This window comes from Equus asinus, chromosome 13 (assembly GCF_041296235.1).
Source record: "Equus asinus isolate D_3611 breed Donkey chromosome 13, EquAss-T2T_v2, whole genome shotgun sequence".
Classification (NCBI taxonomy): Eukaryota; Metazoa; Chordata; class Mammalia; order Perissodactyla; family Equidae; genus Equus; species Equus asinus.
Window position 1 is genome coordinate 61,929,299 of NC_091802.1, and position 22,547 is coordinate 61,951,845.

Genomic DNA, 22,547 nt, shown 5'->3' on the forward strand with positions numbered 1-22,547 from the left:
CTTGGGGCGGTTCCTGGTTGGCGTGGCCTCCTGTGCGGGGTTGGCGACACTGATGGAGCGTGACCTCTCTTTCAGCATCGGTAGGATGGCTGGGAGGCTTCCCAAGGAGCTGGCGGACGACGTGGTCGGGTCTGTGCTGGACTGCTTCAGGTATGTGAGGAGGTAAAGGGGGATGTGTTTCTGGGTAAAAGCAGTGGCTTTTCTTTCCTCGTATCCTTTTACGTGGAGCTGTTTGTCAGAGCCCCCAAACCCCCTTTTTTTCCTTTCCAAGTTAAATTTGAGAGCTGTAGCTATTTCTAGTGTATTTCTTTTATCAGCTTAGACTCCATTGCATTTAAAAACCTTAAGGAAAAAGAAAAATCAGTTTCGAACAGATACACACACATATTTACCCTAAGAGAATGCTGTGCTTACTGGAGTAAATGCAGGCCTGCGTGGTCTTGGAGAGCTTCCTGTGATGATGGCATGTTCCAGATCTGACTCTGTGGAGCCACTGGCCACGTGGGACTGTTGAGACTTTAAACAGGGGCTAGTGTGACTGAGGTCTTATTCTAAATTTATTTACTTTTATCAGGTTTAAACTTAGACAGCCACGTGTGGTAGTGTTGCATCATACCTGTGGCCCTTCAGAGAAGTCTGGTGTCTGGGTGGCACGTGGCCTGCCCACGATGTGGGGGTGGGCCAGAATGTGTAGATGGCAGGTTTTGGGGGTCTGAGCCTGGGGCCTGCAGGCCAGGGGCAAAGGGGAGAGTCCCTGGCAGCATAGGTGGTCTCTTGGGCCTGTGCGCACTCGCGGAAGGCACAGTGCTTGGGCTCCCTGAGGACTCTCCAGTTAATGTGGTTTCAGAAGCAGGTGTGGAGGACACGTGGTGTTTGTTAGGCCCCCTCCTTGACTCCTGCCCTCATTAGCTGGTTGTTTTTCTTCTGGAGCTGCCACTGTGCGTGGAGAAAGCTGTAGGTCAGCAGTTTTGGGTGCGTGCGTGCGTGCGTGCGTGCGTGCGTGCGTGCGTGCGTGCGTGCGTGCGTGCGTGCGTGTGTGTGTGTGCGCGCGCGCGCGCGCGCAGCCGAGATCGCTCTGCGAGCATCCCACAGCGAGCTCTCTCGGAGCAGGCTGCTTCCTGCACTTGGCCTCGAGCTGCTCCGTGGCATTTGAGGGGTGCAGGAAACAGTATGTCAGCTGTTGGCCATCTTTTCAGAACAGTACTGTGCGTGTGGCCGTGTGTTTTCAGTGGAAACCACTCGCTGTTCTCTGCCAGTGGAACACAGCCCTCCTTAGGCCTCTGGAAGCCACAGACGAGGGGCAGAAAGCATTTGCTTCTTGTGCATGCGCTTCCCCGTCTGTGTGGAGGTTCTGCTGGCTCCTCACAGGGCGGTGTCTTGGAATTCTTTTCTGGTGGCATGCTGATCATGCTGGGACCCAGCTGGCCCCGGGCCAGTGGTGTGCATCCGGGGCGGCTGCTGAGCGGGAGCCGTGGAGTGGCTGCAGCAGACCGTCTTGCCACAGGAGAGGGCAGGGCTTCGAGATGGGATTTTGGAGGGTGGGAATTCCCTGCAGCCCATCCTCTCCGGCCCAGATGCCAGCATTCCGTGGGTCTCAGGCACTTCCCCAGTTCTCTGTCCTCCCTGGAGTGCCTCTACATGTTCCCTCTGTCGTTTGAAGCCGTCTTACCCAGCCCTCCTCACGCTGTCCTCACGTAGCCGCCTCCCCTCCCTTCTCACGGGCCCTCTCGAGTCCCTGCTCGGCCTCCCGTCCTGCCTGGCCCCTCAGCCTCCTCTCTCCTCCGGCTGCTGCGCCTCCGCCTGCCGCCTGGGTCTGAGCTTCACATGTCTCAGCAGGGTTCGTCGGATGTCTTTGCTCTCAGACGACTGCTCTGGTCAGATGGTGGTCCTGTTTCCAGACCGTCCCATCATGATCTAGTTTCAGTTGTCCTAGTTAGTTCCATCTCCAAATGCTTCTAGGCCTTTATCTTCTCATTTTAACGAACTCCTCTGATTTTTGTAGCCAGGATGTGGAGGGTGGAAATGGTCCTGCTGCTCTTGATCCCAGGCCGGCATTCACAGCAACAAGCAGGACATTGAAGGAAGGGGCCGCCACCCTGAATCCAAGCAGAGGCCTGAGTGCACCTGCAGATGGGCTCCCCCTGGACAGCACCTGCACACATGGGTGTGAAATACCTGATTGTAAAGCGAGGCACACACAGGAATTAACCGCAGACTGGATGTTTGAAGACACCGAGAATCAGGGACAGCCAGGGAGGGGGTGTGAGATGAGGCGGGGCAGCAGGGCTAGCTGCTGCTCTGATCTCGTCCCTCCTTTTGTGTCCTCCTGGGACGTGTGGTGAGCTGCCAGCCTTTTCTGAAATGGGTCAGAAACAGGACGTTAATTCCATTGACTGTAGGAACATCCCACTCCTGGGACTGTTATTTCACTCCTTGCCGTGTTTCTGGACCAGGGTGTGTGGCGTGGAGCTGCACCAGTCCCTGAGGGGCTTTATGGGGGCCCCATAGGACCAGTGTGAGCAGCATGGCTATCCCGTGCCCCATCCCGTGAACGTGCAGGTGGCCTTCAGTGCCTGCGGCCCCCTGCACTCCCACTGCTTAGAAAACCACGGTTTAACTCCTTGCTGGCCCCAGCAGCATCACCTCGGGACAGGACCCCGGAGGTAATGTGTTCAGACTCACTAGTCCAGGCCATGGCAGAAGCAGGGTACCTCAGGGAGGAGGGGAGCTGGGCCCCATCGGCCTTGCTGGGTTCCTCCGTGTCTACTGTCTGAACTAAGCCCTCTGGGTCCTCTAGTTAGCAGATGGACTGCAGCCCCACAGTCCCGGGTCCCTGTGGTGGGTCCTGGGTGTGCTGTGGCTCCTGCTGACTTTGCAGAGTCTCTGAGACGCTCAGGAGCTTATGGTGGTGCCTTGTGGCCTCACGAGCCGCCCTGTCTCAGCAGGAGATTAGCGCGCTTCCTTTCCCTTCTCGCCTAGTCGTGTTGATGTTTTTCACTGGGTAATATTTTAGTTAAAGATTCAAAATGAAAGATGATGACACGCCTCCCTCTGCTCCACCCCCTGCACATAGCGTCCAGGCCCCCCCCTTTCCCCTGTGTTCTTCCAGGGACGTTGGGTGCAGAGATGAGCAGGTGACCTAGAGCGTCTTCTCCATTTGTTTCACATGGACGGTTGCTTGCCCTCCACTCCACTCCCCCCGTCATCTCTGAGGTCCTTCTCGTCAGTTTTTTGCTTCCCGTTGCCCCTGGTGTCCTGAGACCCGTGTCCCTGAGCCCATCTTGGCCTTTCTCTCTCTGGAACCTGCCTACTCCTGGCTCTGCTGTTGTCTCTCGTCTCCACTCCTCTGAGACCCTGTCCCCTCCTGGGATTGCTCTGGGCTTGGGTCTTGAGCCGTGACTTGCTATCACCCGCTTGGCGGTGTGTTTGCGTTCCCTGGCTCAGCGATACCATGGTGTTAATGTGGGTATTTTGCATGTCTGTGTCCACGTCTGCTGTGCAGGTTGGGCCTTGGTTGGCGGGCGGGGCTGAAGTCTAGCCGCACGGCAGGTGCCCTAGGGAGGAGGTACCTTTGCTGAGTCCCACAGGCTCCCTGTGCCTGCCTGGAGTGGGCAGGACATGATGGTCCCCTCGTCCCCCTTCGTCCCCCCTTGGGCCACAGGTGTTTTACAGCCTGATGGAGCCTATTCACAGCCCTGACAAGTGACAGTGCACACCTTTGGTTTAGAAGTAGATGTTGGCGTAACCGGCAGTTGTTTTAGCGATAATTGAGTCACCACAATGCTCTTCTTTTATCAGGTTCTTCCAGGTGTTACTAAGTCTTTAAGAAAAGTGCAAAGCATCTCTCTTCAATTAAAATTGTAAAGTACATAAAGTGCCCATGTTAAATTTTCAAAATGGTCAATCAGCCTTTGGGACAGACATTTAATAAAACATTTGGAACTTAAAAAAATTGTAATTGGCATTGAGTCACAGGTTGCTGGGGAGGTCCAAGGGGCTGCTTTCATGTCTGTCTCTGTCAGTCCACGGTTTAACTCCTTGCTGGCCCCAGCAGCATCACCTCGGGACAGGACCCCGGAGGTAATGAGGCAGGGGCCCCTCGCTCAGTGTCGCAGAGTGAGCAGACAAGCCTGGGCTCTCCTGCCTGCATGTTCTTGGGCTTGTTGCCAGCTGGTAATGCAGTTTAGTTGGTTTTCCTAAACATTTTTTTGCCGTCAAATTAATTTATTTAGAAAGGAAAGAACCGGGGCCGGCTCCGTGGCCGAGTGGTTAAGTTCGCGCGCTCCGCTGCGGTGGCCCAGCGTTCGGATCCTGGGTGCGGACATGGCACCGCTCGTCAGGCCATGTTGAGGCGGCATTCCCACATCCCACAACTAGAAGGACCTGCAACTAAGATATACAACTGTGTACTGGGGGCGGGGGGAGGGGTGGTTTGAGAAATAAAGCAGAAAAAAGAAAAAAGAAAAGAACAAAAAGATTGCCAACAGTTGTTAGCCCAGGTGCCAATCCTTAAAAAAAAAAAAAAAAAGGAAGATTGGCAACGGTTGTTAGCCTAGGTGCCAATCTTAAAAAAAAAAAAAAAAAAAGAAAGGAAAGAGCCTTATAATTTCTCTTGCTTTTTGGGGAGGTACATTTCCATGTTTATATTGCCAACCAAGTGTGGAAACTCTCAGAACAACTCTCATCAACTTAAGAAACAGTTGTTCTCACTATTAGTAGTGCCAGCGTTGCACCTTTAAACAAGAGTGTCCAAAGTGCTTCAGGAAAATTTTTATTAAATATGAAACTTTACTTTTCACTGGATTAGTTGGCATTACGATTGTTTATTAAAAGTTTGTATTTCAAATAGTGCAAACAATTGTCTACATGCCATTTCATCCTGACTTACTTGTCTTGAATTAGCCATTTGAGCTGGCAGCAGGGCACCGTGAGAGGAGGTCTCCCTGCCGCTCTCTGCTGATGGGCTGTGGGGCCCGAGTTTCCTCAGGTTACAGTTAAGCGGGGAGAGGGGCTGGGCGTGCGGTCCGCTGGAGCGCGTGGCTGGGGCAACCGCTTGGGGCCCAAGGGTGCAGCGAGGCGCAGTGAGGACTGGCAGCGTGTGGCCACCCTGGCCTGTGCTCGCTGTCGGAATCTGAAGAGAAGGGTTGAATGGGGCAGTCGCCTTCCGTTGAGCTGGAGTGTCTTATTTCTGTAACCGATGGCGTTTTAAACACACGGATGGGTTTCAGCAAGGCTCGCGGGCAGGGGGCCGGCATGGATGGGTTAAGTGAGGCTCACGGGTCGGGGGGCTGGCACAGATGGGTTTCAGTGAGGCTCGAGGGCGCGGGGCTGGCACGGATGGGTTCAGCGAGGCTCGCGGGTGGGGGGCTGGCAGCAGTGCGCTGGTCTCAGGCTCTCTGTGCTCTCAGTTTCCAGGAGACGGACAACGCCTGGCACGGCGGGTGTCTGGCGTTGGCGGAACTGGGCAGAAGAGGCCTGTTGCTCCCTTCTCGGCTTGTAGACGGTGAGTAGCTGCGGCACGTTGCGTTGTCAAGACTGTGTGGCATGCGGGTACTTCCTCTCACCGTCTCCCCGTGTGGCTCGCAGTGCACACACTGCGTGCCTCTGCCCTGCTGCTGACACGAGCCTTTGGGGGGCAACGTCCTGGGCTGAGTCTTGCTTTCTTTCTCACATTGGCCTTTTCTGATTTCCTGATTGATTGCCTCTTCTCCCCGCTATGACATTTTAGTACCACTCATACACTGTGTATCTGGATGTGGAGGGCCATGAACTGTTGTGATGTCTGAGATTTTCTTGTTCCCAAGAAGCAGCTTTCAGCCTCGTGAAACGGGGTGCTGTGGCCCAGTAAGAACACAGTGTGCACTGCCGCTGTGCTTGCCCCCTGGAGTGACTTCACGGTCCCCTGGGAACAAGGTCCACGCTGTCAAGGGGATGGGTGGAGGGCCTGAGAAGGAGAGAGGGGGCACAGCGTGGTGGGTGCAGAGGAACCCCCAAGAACTGGGCCCACGTGTCCCAGCTGTCAGGCCTGCTCACTCAGAGGTGGGACATGGGGCCGTGGCCCCATGAAGCCCTGTTGTGGTTGGTGGTGACCATCCCTGGGTGTGCCTGGCAGTGCCCCTGTGGACAGAAGGAAGGGACACCTACAAAGGCTGGAGAGGGCCCCATCCTGGAGTGTGTCACCGCTGACGCCACGTGCCCCAGGAAGTGACTTATGTCCAGAACAAAGATGTCTGTGCAAAAGTGGGCTCGGCCTTGTGTCCTCACCAGCACTGGGCTGTGGGCATCCGAGGTGTGGCTGTGCTCTTGGCCCCGTGGTTCCTGTTGACTCTTTCTGCTTCTTTTCGTAGCAGCTTTCTTGGGATATAATTTGTGTACCGTGAGGTTCTCTCATTAAAAACGTACAATTCAGTGGTTTGTAATGTGTTTACGGAGTTGTGCAGGCATCATCATAGCCTAATTTCAGAACATTTTCATTGTCCTCCAAAGAAAGCCTGTGCTCAGGAGCACTGACCACCCACTTCCTCCAGCACTCGCAGCCCCAGCCCGCCACTGATCTGCTTTGTCTCTGTAAACTCGCCTTTTCTGGACAAGAGTGGTCTTTTGTGTCTGAATTCTTTAACTTAGTGTAGTGTTTTTAACGTTCATCCATATTATAGCTCGTAACAGCAGTCCTTTGTTCCTTTTCACGGGTGAGTAACATTCCACTGTGTGGATGGACCACGTTTCTTTCTTCTTTTTTTTTTTCTTTATTGAGTTAATGATAGGTTACAATCTTGTGAAATTTCAGTTGTACATTAATGTTTGTCATTCGTGTTGTAGGTGCACCACTTCACCGTTTGTGCCCACCCCCCACCCCACCTTTCCCCTGGTGTCCACTAAACTGTTCTTAGTCCATATTTTTAAATTCCTCATATGAGTGGAGTCATACACAGATTATCCTTCTCTCGCTGGCTTATTTCACTTAACATAATTCCCTCAAGGGCCATCCATGTTATTGCAAATGGAATGATTTTGTTCTGTTTTGTAGCTGAGTAGTATTCCATTTAGACCACGTTTCTTTATCCATTTATCAGTTGGTGAGCCTTTGGGTTTTCACCTTTTGGCTCTTATGAATGATGCCACTGTGAACATTTGTGCACAAGTTTCTGTGTGGACATGTTTTCACTTATCTCAGGTTAGACCTGGGAGTGGAATTGCTGGGTCATAGGGTAACTCTGTCTTGAACTTTATGAGAAATTGCCAAACTTTTCCAAAATGGTTGTACCATTTACATTCCCACCAGCGCAGAGTGGGAGTGTACGATGTTGTGGCCTGCACGAGAGTGCCAGGCTGCTGCCTGAGACTGTGAGACGTGAGCTGGGGTGAACTGCTCCGTGGTCTTCACTGCAGGCTGGCTGCTCCTGCCTGCTGGTGCCCCTGTGCGTTTCCCTGTGGTCTCTGCCTCCTCATTGACGTTGCTTCTTTGTTCAGACAGCGTTCCCTTGGTTTCCTTGAGCTCTCTGAGCATATTTAAGACAGCAGGTTTGGAGTCTTTGTCTCATATAAGGACGATGTCTGGGCTTCCTCAGGGACAGTTTCTGTCAGTTTCTTTATTTCCTGGGAATGTGTCATACCTTTCTGCTTCTTTGTATAACTTGTAACTCTTCTGTTGAAACCTGGACATTGTGAGTATTATAATGTGTAACTCTGGCAGTTGGGTCCCCCCTCCTCAGGTGTTTGCTACTGTTGCCTGTGGAAGGCCAGTCGTCATTCATGTAGTGGCTTTTCCCACGGCTGTGCTCTGTGTTGTGTTTGGTTACTGATGCTCTGTTGCGTTGTGTCGGCAGTTTGCCAGTGCCCCGGCAGAGGTGTCCTTAAAGGCTGGAGTTCAGTAGCCTCTTTCTTCACTGAGCACTTCTGTGGTTGCTCTAAGTTCTTGATTAGATTCCAGAGCTCTGAAAAAGTTGATTCTGTCAGTTTTTGCCAGCTTACTGGTTGTTTTGGCAGAGAGACTGATTCATGGAGCTCCCTCCTTTGCCATATTCTGTGACGTTATCCAAAACTAGCATTTGAATAGTCTTGTAGCATTGGTCTGGCTCCTCCAAGAAGAAGCAGGTGTGAAGACAGGATTCAATTTGCAGGGATTTTATTAGGGAAGTGCCTGTGAGAGAAGAATGGGTCCAATAAGACCAGCAGAGCCACCGCCTGACCCCTGTGCTGTGGGGCCGGGCTGGGTAGTGGTGGGATCCTGGAGGGCAGTGTGGTCTGAGGAGGGGATTCGGCTGGGCCTAGGGGGCCCTTGAGCCAAGATTAGCCCCAGAGGCATTCCTGTTCCCCCAGAAGGGGTGGCACTGGTGTGGCCGCCGTGCTTCCTCCCTGGTCAGCTTGCTCCTGTGGGTGGACGCTGACTGCTCGCAGAGCTCTGACCTCTCCTGCCTTTGTCACTGCCCACACAGGCCTGTGTGCCTCAGTTCCCTGGGCGGGGCTGTGCTCTCCCACTCCAGACGCAGTCTGGGCACTCCCCTCTCCTGCTGACCCCCTGCTTTGTTGATTTACAGCCTTTGTGTGGTTTCCAGCTATTGGACATTCCAGTCTGTAAGAAACGTGAGGACTGAAGTGGGGTGCCTTTGACTTAGTGCATGGAGTAATTGTTCTACTTTTCTGTATGAAAACGCTCTTCTCCTTGAGTGAACGTGCGCGTGCTTCACTTCCCAGCCCACCCCGCCCACCCGCCCTCCCTCCCTCCCTCCGAGCCTGGCATTTTGGTGAAGGGTTAAAACCAGTGATGGGGTAAATCGCGTGGGCCACTGGAAAGACTATTCAGAAAGGTCGTTGTCAGCATTTTTTTTCTTCAATGGGAATTCAAGGATCCTTTTAAAAACTTTTTTCAGCTTTATTGAGATAGATGCTTCACCTAACATTCAATTTACCTGAAGTATATAATTCAATGGTTTTGATATGTTATTATTTTTTTGTTTGTTTCTTCTCCCTGAAGCTCCCCAGTACATAGTTGTATATTCTAGTTGTAGCTCCTTCTGGCTGTGCTATGTGGGACGCCACCTCACCCTGGCCTGATGAGTGGTGCTAGGTCCACACCCAGGATTGAAACTGGTGAAACACCAGGCTGCTGAAGTGGAGCATGTGAACTTAACCACTCGGCCATGGGGCCGGCCCCTACGTTATTATTTTTTAAAAATGTTGAATATACATAACATAAAAATTTATCATATTGCCTACTTTTGTGTATAATTCAGTGGCATTCACTGCATTTACAGTGCTGTACAACCATCGTCACTATCTGTTTTCGCAACTTCATAGTCCCAGAGACACGGCCCCCGTGAAGCAGCGACTTCCCCTTCCCTCCCCCAGCCCTAGTCACCACCAACCTGTCTGCCTCTATGAATTTGCCAGCTTTTGGGACCTCGTGTAAGTGGAATTGTACAAGATTTGTCCCTATGTGTCTGACTTATTTCACTTAGCATAATGTCTTCAAGGTTAACTGATGTCATAGCATGTATCAGAATTTCTTTCCTTTTTATAGCTGGATGCTGTTTTTTGTATAGGAATTCCACATTTTTTATCTGTTCGTCTGTCAGTGGATACTTGGGTTTTTGTCATCTTTTGACTATTGTGAATAATGCTGCTATGAACATTGGTGTGTACATATCCGAGTCCTCATTTTCATTTCTTTTAGGTACATACTTAGGAGTAGGATTTCTGGATCATACAATAATTCTGTGTTTAACTTTTTGAGGGTTTGTTACTTTTTGTATGAGGTTAGAAACTTACAGCTCTTAAGTTGGGTCATACGTGAATGCAGAAAGATAGCGCAGTTAAAAAATTGGCAAAGCTGGTTTTGTTAGAAAGATCTAGGACTCCAGTGTGCTTTTAAAGATACAGAGTCTGCTGGTTCCTGTGGCCTCTGGAGGGATGGCATCCGGTGATGGCTTCTGTGAAGGGTCAGTCTTCACGCCATAGGCCCACACAGTTCCACAGTGAAGATCCACAGGCACTGATGGCCTCTGCCTTCCCCAAGAGCTCTGGGGTGAGCACCTCCTTGGTGGCCACGTGGCTCACAGCCTGCACTGTTTCTGTCATTAACTGTCCCTGGTTCCTCTTCTTGTCCCTTGAGATGATGCCCGATGCTTTTGGGTGAGCTATAAAACATAATGTTCTCAGAATCTTTGGGCCCTTGATGTGGAAGGTCTATGTTCTTGTGTGTGTAAAGCATGAGACGAGAGCTTGTCTGTGGGGTGTGAGGCTTTTGGTCCTGAGCCTGGAACGCCTCCTCTGATGTATGGTGCTGCTTTCTGCAGCGTGTTGACTTGCAGAAAGCAGAGGGATCCTGTTTTTGTTCTTTGTGAAAATGTCTTACTGTATAAAGCAGAGGAGCCCAGGTGCGCTGGTGAGGGCTGCATGTGTGTTGGTGGGTTTTGCATTGTGACAGCATATCTTTTGGATTAATGGCATGTGGTTGTTGGAGGGTGCACCTTGGATGGGGTCCTGGGGCTTATGTGGCTGCCCTGGTGCTTTAGAGGCATTGGGTGACACTAGACATTAGAAGAATTGTGACAAACTCTGCCTCCCTTTTACAAGTTGATATTAACCTGTTGCAAAGCGTGTTGTTTGCCATCCTGAATAATATCATTTTAAAATAAAACTTTTTTTTTTTTGAGGAAGATTAGCCCTGAGCTAATATCTGCTGCCAATCCTCCTCTTTTTGCTGAGGAAGACTGGCCCTAAGCTAACATCCGTGCCCATCTTCCTCTGCATATTTAAAATTTTTCCAGGTTGAGTTTTTAAAGAATTGGTTCCTAGTACATATAAAGTGGGATGCCTACCACAGCATGGCTTGCCAAGTGGTGCCACGTCCACACCTGGGATCTGAACCTGCAAACCCTGGGCCACCAAAGTGGAACGTGTGAACTTAACTGCTGCGCCACTGGGCCGGCCCCTAAAATAAAACTTTTGCGTTATCTTAGAGTCCAGTGGAAGCCAGGTAGTACAGTCATTTGAAATCCACCACCCTCCATTTAAAAATGCACAGACGACTTCTTTTTTACAGGAATTTTATCCTTTGTCTCCTTGAACCCATATTTCCGTTTACTTTTCCCAGAGAGTTTTCCCCTAATGTAATGTATTTCTGTGCCTAAGAATCTTTTATCAATCTCCCCATCGTGTCTCTTCATCAAGAGGATGTCTGTGAATGGAAACTTAGTTACATTTTGTACAGCCATGGGGTGCTGCATATTTAAAATTTTTCCAGGTTGAGTTTTTAAAGAATTGGTTCCTAGTACAAAGGTGATCAAAACAGCAGAAAATATTATTGAAATGCAGCTGTTAACAGGCTGGGTTTTTAGTTCAGGCTATCTCTTGGTGGATAGTGCTTGTACCTAGGAGGAGGCAAGGCTCCACGTCCATTTTTTACTTAAACATTCTTATTAACACATTCTAATTTTCAGCTCTGAGTGCTGGAAGCCTTGTTATGGGCACACGCAGCTGGGACGCAGACCACCTGCCTCGTGGAGGGGTTCCCCCCTCAGTCACTGTTCCCCTTGGCCCTTGCTTGACACCCCAGGCGCACGTGGCTGAGAGAGGCCCTCGGAAAGTGGGAGGAAGGGCTGTTGTGAAGGGGGCTGGGGAGGGGCTGGGGAAGCCTGTCTCCCGGTTCTCAGGCAGAGGTTTTAGGACTCGGAGCCCCGCAGACTTGCTCTCCTAAGGTGCCCGAGACCCTGGGAGTCCTCGAGTTGCCCTGGGGTCGCTGCGCTAGTTTACAGCACAGCATGTACAGCACGTACAGGTGCCCTCCACGCTCACACTTTACACACATGCACACAGACACACCCTTTTTCTCAGTTTGTTTCAGTTGCCCCCTCGCTCTATTCTGTTTTTGTTTGAGTTTATTATGGCAAAATACTCTAACGCAGAGTTTATATTTGTCTCATGTGTTCTTAAAGTTCACCTATGAGTTTATTGGAAAATTAGCAATATATACATCATTTTAGGAAGTGGAAAATGAGGCTAAATGAGTCATAAAATTCACTGTAACATTATAAGGAAATAAAATATGTTGATAATAGCTTCGCCAGTGGTACATTTTCCCTAATGGAAATAAATTACTTGTATAAATAGCCTCTTGATGTTTGTGTATTATTCAGTCATAACAAATCACAATGTTTTTACACATGGCACTTAAATGCTAGTACCTAAAATGTTTTTTCTGGCATTTTTTTCCAGTAATTGTTACTTACTTTAAGACACAGATTAGATTCAATAGAAAAACAGTTAAAACAATTTGTTCTAGTGTTAAGATATTTATAGGAAAGTATTTTTAAAAGATTTCCTATGAGATGGCCTACACCTAAGAGTTACCTTTTAGTCCTATGCATTTCATTTGGCATTTTATAAAACGAAAGCCAATGTTTAACTCATCAGTCTTAGAATGAGTCATTCAAATATTTTTACAACCAAAAGTAGAAGCACCTTTTAATATTCATGCTTAATATTTACAAAAACTGAATTGCAGCTTTTTTTTTAAGAAGAAAAAGAAGCTGCACTGTAAAAATTGACCCGATGAAAAAGTGAAGCCGCTGCTGAGGACTTGCTTCTGTTGCGACCACCTCAGAAGGCATGTCCACGGCTGCAGCCCTTTGCGTCCTAGGAGAGCCGGGCGCTAGGACAGCCGTGTTCTTTTCCGTAGGGTGAAGACGCGAGCCGTGTCGCTCGGCTTCGTCTTCTTAGTGCCTTGCTGGGACTTCCCTGCATCCCTTGGGCTTGTCCTCTTTTGCCCTTTGGGTCGGAGGTCACACTGCGCTTCCTGGCTTCCTGTGGCACTGAGAGTGGGGGAGCGTTGTTGGCAGGCAGACCCCTGGGCTGTGGGCTCCCCATCACCCACCCGGACGTTCCCTGGGCTGTAGGCTGCCAGCTGGCAGAGGGCCACGGCTGCCGTCTGCTTCTGCTCGTCACTGCTGTCGGCTGCTCCTCGCGAGCCCTGGGCCTTCCCTGTGGGACTTGTCGATGGAGCCTCGTCAGAGTCAAGGCTGTTTCGCTTTGTCTCCGTGTGGTCTGGCCCGTCTCCAGAACTTTCTGGCTCAGTCTTTGGGGCAGCAGTAGCAGGCTCTGCCTCTTGTGGCGGGCTGTGGAAGGAGGGCCTCGGAGTCAGGGCATTGCAGGGGTCCTTCACTGAGAGGTTCAGAGGCATATCCTGCAGTTCTGTGAAGTCTTCGTAAACGGGGTCGTGAGCAGCCGCCGGTCTGGTCTCTGGTTTCTTGGAGAGGTTTAGTGGGGCCATCCTGGAGCCATCCTCTGGGCTGCAAGGCGCGGCCTCTAGGCCATGACAGGCGCTTCCTGTCTGAGCCGTGGCATCTGTGTTCACAGCATTGAGGCTGGAAGAGGCAAAGAGAAGCTGAATAGGAACTTTGCTTAGAAAAGCTACCTGTGAGGCATTTTGAGCACGTAAAAGCTCGGCTAATTGAGCACAACCAGAGATGTTACTTTGGAGGTTTTGAAAATGACATTTTCTTACCTTTTTGGAGCCTCGTCTCTGTTCTCTGGAGCCTGGGAGTGTGGGCGCTCTGGGCTTCTCTTGATGGGCTTGAAGGCTGCAAGGCTCTGCTCGGGTTGATGGAGCCTTCCCAGGCTGCTGGAGGCCAGCTTGTCCGAGAGGCTGCACAGCCCGGCACACGGCTGGCTTGTCTGTGTGAAGTTGGTGGGACTCGGCCTTCCTGGGGAGCCTGTGGCTGCGCTCCCTGCACGCGGGCTCATTTTGGTCCCTTCCGTGTCCCTCTGCCCATCTTTGGAAGGGTCTTTAGCCTCAGGAGTTGGGCTTTCTTTCTCAAACTCCGTGTGCTTTCTGTGGGAGTTGGGAGGGTTTAACTTGGACGGACTCGAGGCTGGGTAGACCAGAGCGGCTTCTTCCAGTAGGTGAGAGCTTTGATCTTGTGAAATGCCAGCGACGGGGGGCAGTCTGAGACCATAGGAGGAGAATGCAGACTCTGGTCTGTAAAATCCGTACGGAATTGGCAGATTGGAGTGGTGCTGCTGGAAAAATCTGTAGTGATCATATGTGGATGGAGAGGGGCTCAAGTGCTTAGGGATCGGCCCGGGGTGAGGCAGGAAGCGCCTATGGTCTTGGGCACCGTAGACCGCGAGCAGGGTGGCGTCACACTCTGGTGAGTTCCCAGCCAGCAGGTAGGGTGAGTAGACGGTGGCCAGTCCATGCTCCGTGTAGAAGTGAGGTGGGTAGTCCGGGATCGTGGGGTGCATGTACGGGGAGACGGCACCGAACCCCTTTGTAGGGGGAACTTTATGTGGAAACTCAGGTGGGAGGAAAGGTGAGCCAGCTCTCCACGGGTAGCCGGGAGCGTGGAATGCAGACTTGGTGTGAAAGGAGGTGGCCTTGGTGCTGGGTGTGGGCAGGGGCAGCACTGCAGGAGGCTCGACGTGCTCTGGGCCTTTCAGCCTCTGCTCTCCGACTGGAACAAATGCTGAAGGCCGCACAACGCCTTCCAGGGCGGGCTGGGTGCCCATGGTGGCTTCTGGACTCAGGGGCACTGCTTCCTTGAGGAGAGCAGGCTTCTGTCCTGGGCACGTGTGGGACCCACACGTGTGCAGGTCCACATTTTCTTTGGCGTCCTTGCTGTGTTGAAGCTTGGCGTCAAAGTGTGAGAGCCCGCTTGTGACAGACTTGGAGGAGGTGGGCTTCGCCACAGGGTCCAGCTGGCTGGTTTGCTTAGAGTCTAAAGAGTTGGATTTGGGGCACTTGGGGACGCGATCTTGCTCTGATACTAAAGTGATAGAGTTTTTACAAAGACCGTACTTCATGTGATTAAAGAGATGCGACTTTTCGTTGCAAGTAAAGGGACACTGGAAACACTTATACTTGAAGGGTTTTCCTGGAGGCCTTGGGATATAATGTGGCTTTTTTGGTTTTCTCTCTTTGAGAAGACTCATTTTCCTTTTTATGGGTCTGGCTCGGGTCTCGGCGTCCGGTCACTGCTGGCTCCTGTTTAGTTCAGACTTGGTGGTTTGTAACGTCGTGTCACCGCTTCTCCTTTGCTTTCTTTTCCAAGCACTTTATTTGAAGCCAGCTCTGCGTGCAGTGGGTCTGACGAGGAAAGTCTTGCTTGATTGGGGATGGGAGCTGCAATGGAGAAGCAGAGCCTTGGTGTCAGGGTCCTGGCTTACTGGGCTGAGGAGGGACGAGCCTGTCCTCCCACAGACCCCTGAGGAATGGAGGCTACACCTCATTCCTCTTCCTCCTGAGGGTAGGAGGTACAAGGTGAGCATCGACTGACCCCCACTCGTAACCTGGCTGGCAGCTCCCCGGGATGTTTCTGATTTCTGAAGTCTGACCTGAAAGAATGCCGTGGGGTCAAGAGGAATGTGGTGTGTGGAGTGTTTAGTGTCAGCTCTGAGAATTCCTGTAACTCTTTGAGTTTTGAGAACCTTTGTCCTGTGATCTGAGGCCTTCAATGCTAGGAAGCTTGTGGCCCGAGGAGGCTGAGTGACCGCTGAGATCCACCCTGCCCTCCGTGTCCACAGAATTTCTGGACGGGGCCCAGTCACAGCGTGTTGCTCTGACTGCTGTACACAGGAGCCCCGGGCTTGTGCGTGTGTGCCACACTCACACTTGTGTTCGCTTAGAACAATGGAAGTGTGACAGGAACATTCAGTAAGTGCTCCTTGATGGCCCTCCCTGTGAGATCAGATGGTTGTACTCCACGCTCCCACCCGCTGCTTCTAAAATCCCAAATGAAAAGTCAGCTTTATTGATGTCGCATTCTCTTGTCTCAAATGCAAATAGAAGTGCTATATCTGTGCAGACTCAGATGGTTTTGAGGCGCCCTCAGGTGAGTCTGGGAGCCCTGTAAGTGACCAAGTGTTCTCCTTCACTGCCCAGTGTCCTTTGCTCACCTCATGGACCTGTCCCTGCCTGGCAGGAAGCACAGCTGCTTGTGAGCAGCGAGAGTGTGGCCGGCCCAGGACGCCTGCCTGCCTTTCCTGGCCTTTCCTCCAAAGGCAGGACTAAGGCTTTGCAGCCCTCCTGGTCAGGAGGAAGCCAGAGGGCGTGGCGCCTGTTTCAGAGGTGGTTGGATTGTGGTGGGGAGCCAGCCCAGCTATTAACCTTTAGGAAGTGGACCCTGGGCCATCCTTGGCAAGGTCCTTGGCCAGTGGGAGCTATCACGCTGCTGTGCACCTCTCCCCCAGCCCTGGGACCCAGTGGGGGGCTTCCGGTGTGTCTGGCCTTCCCCATGCCTTCCCCATCCCGAGGGTCCTCCTCTCCCTGCCCCCCCAGCCCCCCACTCAGGCTTACAGGAGGTCTCACCGCATACCCCTGGGGCGCTGCCTCTGCTGTGATAACTGAAGCTGAGAAGAAAGATGTGAGATCTGGGAGGATCTCCAGGGCCTAGGCAGCCGCCTGTCCTGGACCAACCCCTGGAGGGACTGTCTAGAGAAGGCCTGTGAGTGGGGTAGGCTGGAAGGGAGGGGTGAGGAATAAGGCCCCGCACTTCACTTTGCATAGAAAAGGTAAAAAGGAAACCGTCTTTAGCTTCTAAATATTTTCAAATGCATTAAAAATAAAGCTAAAAGGAAATGATTAAACAAAACTGTTTCCTGTTGCGGTTTTGCTTTCTGGAACGAGCACATATGGTCTTTCGTGAGTCCTGTGAGATTTCATCTTAAAGTGTCACCTTCTAGACACTGGGTGGTTAAAACATTGATCTGGAAAGCAGCCTTTTAAAAATAGAGAAATACGGATGGGAACTCCGAGAGACTTGTTTTCACAGAATAGAATGCAGTGACTCCTGATGCCTCTCCCTGCGTCCCTGTCCAGATGAGGTGATGGGGAGACTGCAGGAGGCGGCATGAGGACCGGGGAGTCAGGTGTCAGTCTTCACTTGGACACCTTAAATTTGAGAAGGCTACCTGATTTTATTCTCAGCAAACTGGTTTCTCTCCTTGTTTGTTCATATTTCTTAAAAACACTGTGCCTCTGCCCTACAAACTGCCTGCTAACCTGTTTTATCATCCTGTTCTTTCAGAGACATGTTTATTTACTAGGAGGCGGTGTGGGTAGACGGGAGGGCTCTGTGGTGCCCGTGGCCTTCCCCTGTGAGCAGGGGTTTCGAGGCACGTATTTTGGATGAGAAATGGGATTTTTGTCTGCCCCATAAGCAGGGAGAGGGATCCCTGGGGTTGCTTTGGGACATTCTTTGGTGGGGTGTCGGGTAGTCAGAGCCAGGCCCGCGGCACCTGGTACCTGGGCTCTTCAGCTTTCCAGCTCACCTGGCCCCCTCCTCTCCCACCGCGTGGGGCCACAGGAGCTGCAAGGCAGTGTCAAAGCTGAGCAAATTAAACATGTAATCATAGCTTTGCGTCTCTCTAATTTCCCCTCTTACTAAGGGAAAAAATGTAAAATAATTCTTTATGAGTTCAGTCCGTACCTTGAGGGCCAGGTGTGCTCTGGGCTATAAGAGCACGATTTCCTTGCCTCCCGTCAGGAAGCGCTTCCAGCCAGCGCCAGGCCAGCCAGATAAGTCAGAGGGGCCTGTGCTGGCATGTCCCATTGTGCTGCCTCACTCTGAAGGCGTGAGAACCTCTGCAAGTCAGGTTCCCATGATTGTATAGGATGTGTTACGGCAGAGGCCTGAGAACTGATGATTTCATCAGGAGCTGGAAGCATCATGATCAAAATGATGACAGTTGCAAAACGTTTATCAGGTGTGAGCCCAGAGCCCTGGCGATACCAGCAGTGGACGCAGGCACGCACCCAGCGTCCAAAACGCACACGCAGGTGGACGAAACTTCTTTTGAGATTTGAGAGAATGCTGATGTTAGTTTTAGAAGCAGTATGTTTAATGTTGTTGATACTTTTAGACAAAAATATAAATAAATCTATGTTGACTAAGTTTCCTCAAAGGTTTATAAGAGGCAAGTTATATGTAAGTTATCATAGTATTACCTAAAAGAATGATTTGGGAAATAATTACTTTATGTTAATATGTGCTTTTTTTTTTGAGGAAGATTAGCCCTGACCTAACATCTGCCTCCAGTCCTCCTCTTTTTGCTGAGGAAGACTGGCCCTGAGCTAACATTTGTGCCCATCTTCCTCTACTTTATATGTGGGATGCCTATCACAGCATAGCTTGCCAAGTGGTGCCATCTCCGCACCCAAGAGCTGAACTGGCGAACCCGGGGCTGCTGAAGCGGAACACGCAAACTTAACCACTGCGCCACTGGGCTGGCCCCTGTACTTTTGTTTTTAATTGTTTCATTTCTTTTCTTTTTCTCTTTTTTTGGTGAGGAAGATTGGCCCTGAGCTGCCATCTGTGCCAATCTTCCTCTATTTTGTATATGGGTCACCGCCACAGCATGGCTTGAGGAGGAGCAGTGTTGTAGGTCTGTGCCCAGGATCCGAACTCATGAACCCTGGGCCACGGAAGTGGAGTGCATGAACTTAACCACTACACCACTGGCCTGGCCCCAGTATGTACTTTTTTTAATCAGATGATGTTGTGCCTAAAGTTTTGGTCTAACCTGTTTGGTTTTGGTCAGTTAGCTTACAAGGACAGTAAACAGGCTTTCAGGGGATGCTTTCCTTGCTGCTGGCGTTCCAGGAGGTGAGAGTGTTCTGGGATTTAATTATTGGCAGGGAAGCCTGTGATGGAGTCATAGTAGTTTCAGTAACTTTGGGTAAACTGACCTCTCAGGGTTACACAGTTTGCTAATTAAAACACGAGAGCACAGCTGCTTCACACGCTGATGGAGAGGGCAGACAGGCTCACCCGGCTACAGAAAGTCAGTAATGTCAGAGGAGTAAGTGGGGGACGCTTGAGGCTTTTGTAAGCTCTTGATGGGGCAGCCTGTGGAGTGATGATGTCAGTCTGTGAGTTCTGCTCCTGCCCACCTGAGCTTTACATGGACGAGGGAACCCAAACTAACTGCCTGCGACCTCCTCAGGCTTGCTGTCTATGGAGACAGGGTTTGTGACAGTCTCTGCCTGTCCAGTACCTGCTGGGCTTAGTGCTTACTGGCAGCTGCTGGTGGTAAATGTTCCACAAACGGGTATTGTTGCCAAAAGAGTCTGATCCAGAACTCTCAGTGTTTGCAGTAAGTTCAGATTTGCACCCAGAGGTGAAGTTTTCCTAAAGGTGGGGAGGGCGTCGCATGTGGCCTTCCTGGGAAGGCACTCTGAGTCTCAGGCGGCACTGTTGGGAGAGCTGTGGCGGTGAGGGTTAACAAAGCAGGGCCGGAGAACTGCAGCGTTAGCATGTGTTAGCGTTCAGATGTGAGCTTAACCGTGAGGAGGTTTCTGTGACACGGCCTGTTGCCCTACTTTCCCTCCTGCTTGACCCGTGGCGAGTGCTGGGAGCCCTGCGTCTCACACGCCCTCCCTCCTGGGTCTCCTCTCCCTGCCTCCGAGGGCAGCTGGTTGTGCCCTGCCCTCCAAGGCACCTATGCGACCTGGGGAGTCGGCCGCTGGCATCGCCGCCTCCCTCTCAGGTTCGCTGTGCACTACGGAGCCACTGTGCAGCGTCCACACTGCAGGCGAAGGACGCTGGGCAGTGACATAAAGGCATGCACGGGGCCTGGGTGAGCCTTCACAGAGGGTTTCCTGCTTTATGTAAAAACCTCCCTTTGGTGACTTTTCAAGCATTTTAAACATCTGCTTGTGTTAGGCTGGTTTACTTTTGCCTGTGGCAGGTGCCGTGAGCTGGGAGCCGTCTCCGGCCGCTCACCTCTCCTGCCACAGGGCTCTGCTCGCCGCGCTCGTCGGGCGTCAGGCTCAGCTACCCACAAGGCTTTGAACAGCTCGTGGTTTCGGTGGCCACTGGGCTGTGTGCTTCTTTGGAAGCACTGACTCGCCAGTGCTTTGTCTCTCGGTGGGTCCTAAGTGTGCACAGTTAATGTTGCCAGTTGTTAGGACAAGAATGAGAGGCTGCCATGTTTTAAAAGTTTCTAAGGAGTTTGAACTTTGACAACTAGACAAGAGAAAGATTTTTTCAAGCTTTGATAGGACACAATAGAGGTAATTATAGCTTAACTTTATAGAACACTGCCGTGATGGGCTGGGCAACTATGCTCGTCATGCGATTAACCTGTGAACTGGACTAATGCTGTAATGGTCCTTTGGTGGTGTCCAGCTGTCTGGCGAGGAGCCTCATCAGGTAGAGCGTTTTGAAGGGCATGCTGTAATTACAATATTGTGATGTGGCACTGTTGCATAACGCAAGGACACGCCATTGTCGCCTACCCACTGGGGTGTCGCAAGAACGAGATTTGTGAGTTTTACTCCAATTGAGCTTTTCCAGTGATTAACCACCACTCCCTCCCAGACTTTCGGTTCTTTAAAATGAAAGATAAACTTCGGGACATCCAGGACCTGGGGAAAAAGACAGTTTTCTGGAATATAATTTGGAAGAATGGACCCAGAAAAACAACAGGGGCTGTTTCTAGTTTCAGCCAGAGACCCCAGGTTACAGACATAAGCCCTGAACAGTGAACACAGCTCTAAGGCTGCGTGGCTTGTGAGCAGAGCCCCAGAGCCGGACCTGCCTGCCTTGTTTATCCTACAATAGCTAAGCTTCAGAAGGACTTTGTTAATGCAACGTAAAAGTTAGGATAACAAATGGAGACAGAATTTGCTTAAATGAAGTCTGACTTTGGTCAGTCTCAGCCAATAATTTGTTAAGTAATTGTTCTCGTAGAGGTTTATGAGGAACTTCTAAGGGGAAAAAACCCCTTTTTTGTATATATAACGATCCTCTTTGGTTGAGTTTCTTTTTGTAAGCTTATGTGAAAATAATACTTATTTTTTAACTTTAAAAGTTTTAAAATTAAATTATAAGTTAAAATCAGCAAGTGTCTAATCATATACATGTATGTATATGATTCTTTTATGTTGAAATTTATTGTAGTTTATTTTTAAGGCGAGGAACAGATAAGCAATAATATAAATTTGAGTTTTGGTTTACATTTTATGAATTTTATGGTAGAAATAAGGACTTAATTTCCAAATAAACTTGTTCATATTCTTAGAATAAAGTGTAAGCCTTATTAAAAGTTTTGTAATAATGGTCTCCGCTCCAGCGATGCACCTGCTGGGTCCTGAGTAATCCTCAGAACGGAGCAAGGCAGAGCAGACGGCGGGCAGTGATTCACTGAGCCAGAGTGTCAGATACAGCTGAGAGCAGTTTGGAAGGAAAACTTGAATTTGAGAAGAAATCGTGGGTACTTACCAGAGGCGGGCGATGTGGGAGCGGCGAGGTCAGAGCCGTGCTGTGGCTGCCGTGCCGGGAGCAGGACCTGTTCTCACGCTCGCTCTGGCTGAAACTGGAGCCGGCTGTCCCAGTGGGAGGGATTTAAGTGTAGGAGTTGAGCCCTCGGGGCGCAGAGATGCACCTGATATTCCTCCTGCCCGCAGCTACGATTCATGTGTTTGCACCCACCGAGCGCTTTGGAGCAGCGTCACCGCCTGCCGGCCAGCCAAGTGCCACTTCTGTGCCTCCCGGAAGCTCCTGGCTTCAGTCTCGTGGATGCCATTTTAATGCTGCCCCGGCATTCGTGGGCTGGAGGGGTCGTGTTCACGGTTAGAGCAGGGAGTACTGGGGTGGAGGTTGGACTCTGATAAAGGTCTGGTGTTGTGATAAAGACACCGTGTGTGAGACCTTCCTCTAGAAGCTCCAGCAGATGTGGGTGGCAGCAGGGAAGTGCATCTCCTCTGACGGGGCCACGCTTGTGGCGTCCTCGCGTGAAGGGCCTGGTCGGGCCTTGGATGATCTGTTGCCTCTCGCCCTCTGCCCTGTGCCTGGCAGTCTGGGAATCTTTGTCCCTGGTCCTCCTCGAGAGTGGGGAGGGCGGGAGACAGCCTCGGCCGCCTCGCCGCAGGGACCTGCCGTTGCATGCCCAAGACCAGCACCCAGCGTGCTGCAGGGCGGGCGGGACCTGTGCTGCCAGCAGGAGTCGGCTCTGCTCACCCTGGCTCTGCCCTTTTTTTAATAAATTATTAAGACATTTCATTTTCGAGGCAGTTTATCTCCCCCCACCCTGACCCCTGCTTCAGCTGCTTGCTGTTTAATCTGTGACTGTCTCCCCACTGTTGGGGAGCTGGGCCTGTGGTGTCAGTTTGAGGACTGGGAAAGGAGATGGTGTGCGCTGGGGTCAGGCCCTGTCACATGGGGTGCGCCTGGCACGGTGGCGTGGGGTCGGGCCCTGTCACATGTGGTGCGCCTGGCATGGTGGTGTGGGGTCGGGCCCTGTCACATGGGGTGCGCCTGGCATGGTGGTGTGGGGTCGGGCTTCCCAGGCCAGATGCTGGTGGTTTTCTTTTTCTTTTTTCAATTTAAGACTTAAGGTTTTACTTGGCTTTACTTTCATATTGAATTCTTTTAAAAAAGAAGTTATTAGTTGCTTTTGTCCAAATTAGAGATCCATATACTTTGAAGAGTGAGAACAGCTCTCTAAGTCTCGTCACAAAGAGACAGTGGTCCCCTGCTGTGCCTCTTACAGTCGCGCAAATCGAGCAGCTTGAAACAACCGCTGTTCCACTACATCTCGTGATTTTG

General features: G+C 51.1%; 2 protein-coding genes across 6 annotated transcripts in view; one reads left to right on the forward strand and one right to left on the reverse strand.

Moving 5' to 3' along the window:
• The window catches only part of TBCD (tubulin folding cofactor D), a 194,283-nt gene that overhangs the window by 55,095 nt on the left and 116,641 nt on the right, over nt 1–22,547 (forward strand). For all 5 annotated transcript variants that reach the window (XM_070483903.1, XM_014865030.3, XM_070483902.1 and 2 more), the window contains exons 12-13: nt 76–150; nt 5,409–5,503. In XM_070483903.1, the coding sequence (XP_070340004.1) occupies nt 76–150; nt 5,409–5,503 (170 nt within the window). The remainder of the gene's footprint in view (nt 1–75; nt 151–5,408; nt 5,504–22,547) is intronic.
• On the reverse strand, nt 11,926–21,886 carry ZNF750 (zinc finger protein 750). The gene is made up of 3 exons (XM_014865047.3): nt 21,222–21,886; nt 13,505–15,121; nt 11,926–13,364 (listed from the first exon to the last, which is right to left on the reverse strand). Exons 2-3 carry the CDS (start codon nt 14,929–14,931, stop codon nt 12,653–12,655), a joined length of 2,139 nt encoding a protein of 712 aa, XP_014720533.1. The 5' UTR covers nt 14,932–15,121; nt 21,222–21,886; the 3' UTR covers nt 11,926–12,652.

What these genes read in the sequence shown, in the direction of transcription:
- ZNF750 (XM_014865047.3), bottom strand. Translation starts at nt 14,931, where the DNA reads ATGAGTCTTCTCAAAGAGAGAAAACCAAAAAAGCCACATTATATCCCA. An exon ending in AGAGACGAGGCTCCAAAAAG is followed by an intron (nt 13,365 to 13,504) that starts GTAAGAAAATGT and finishes TGCCTCTTCCAG; the next exon opens with CCTCAATGCTGTGAACACAG.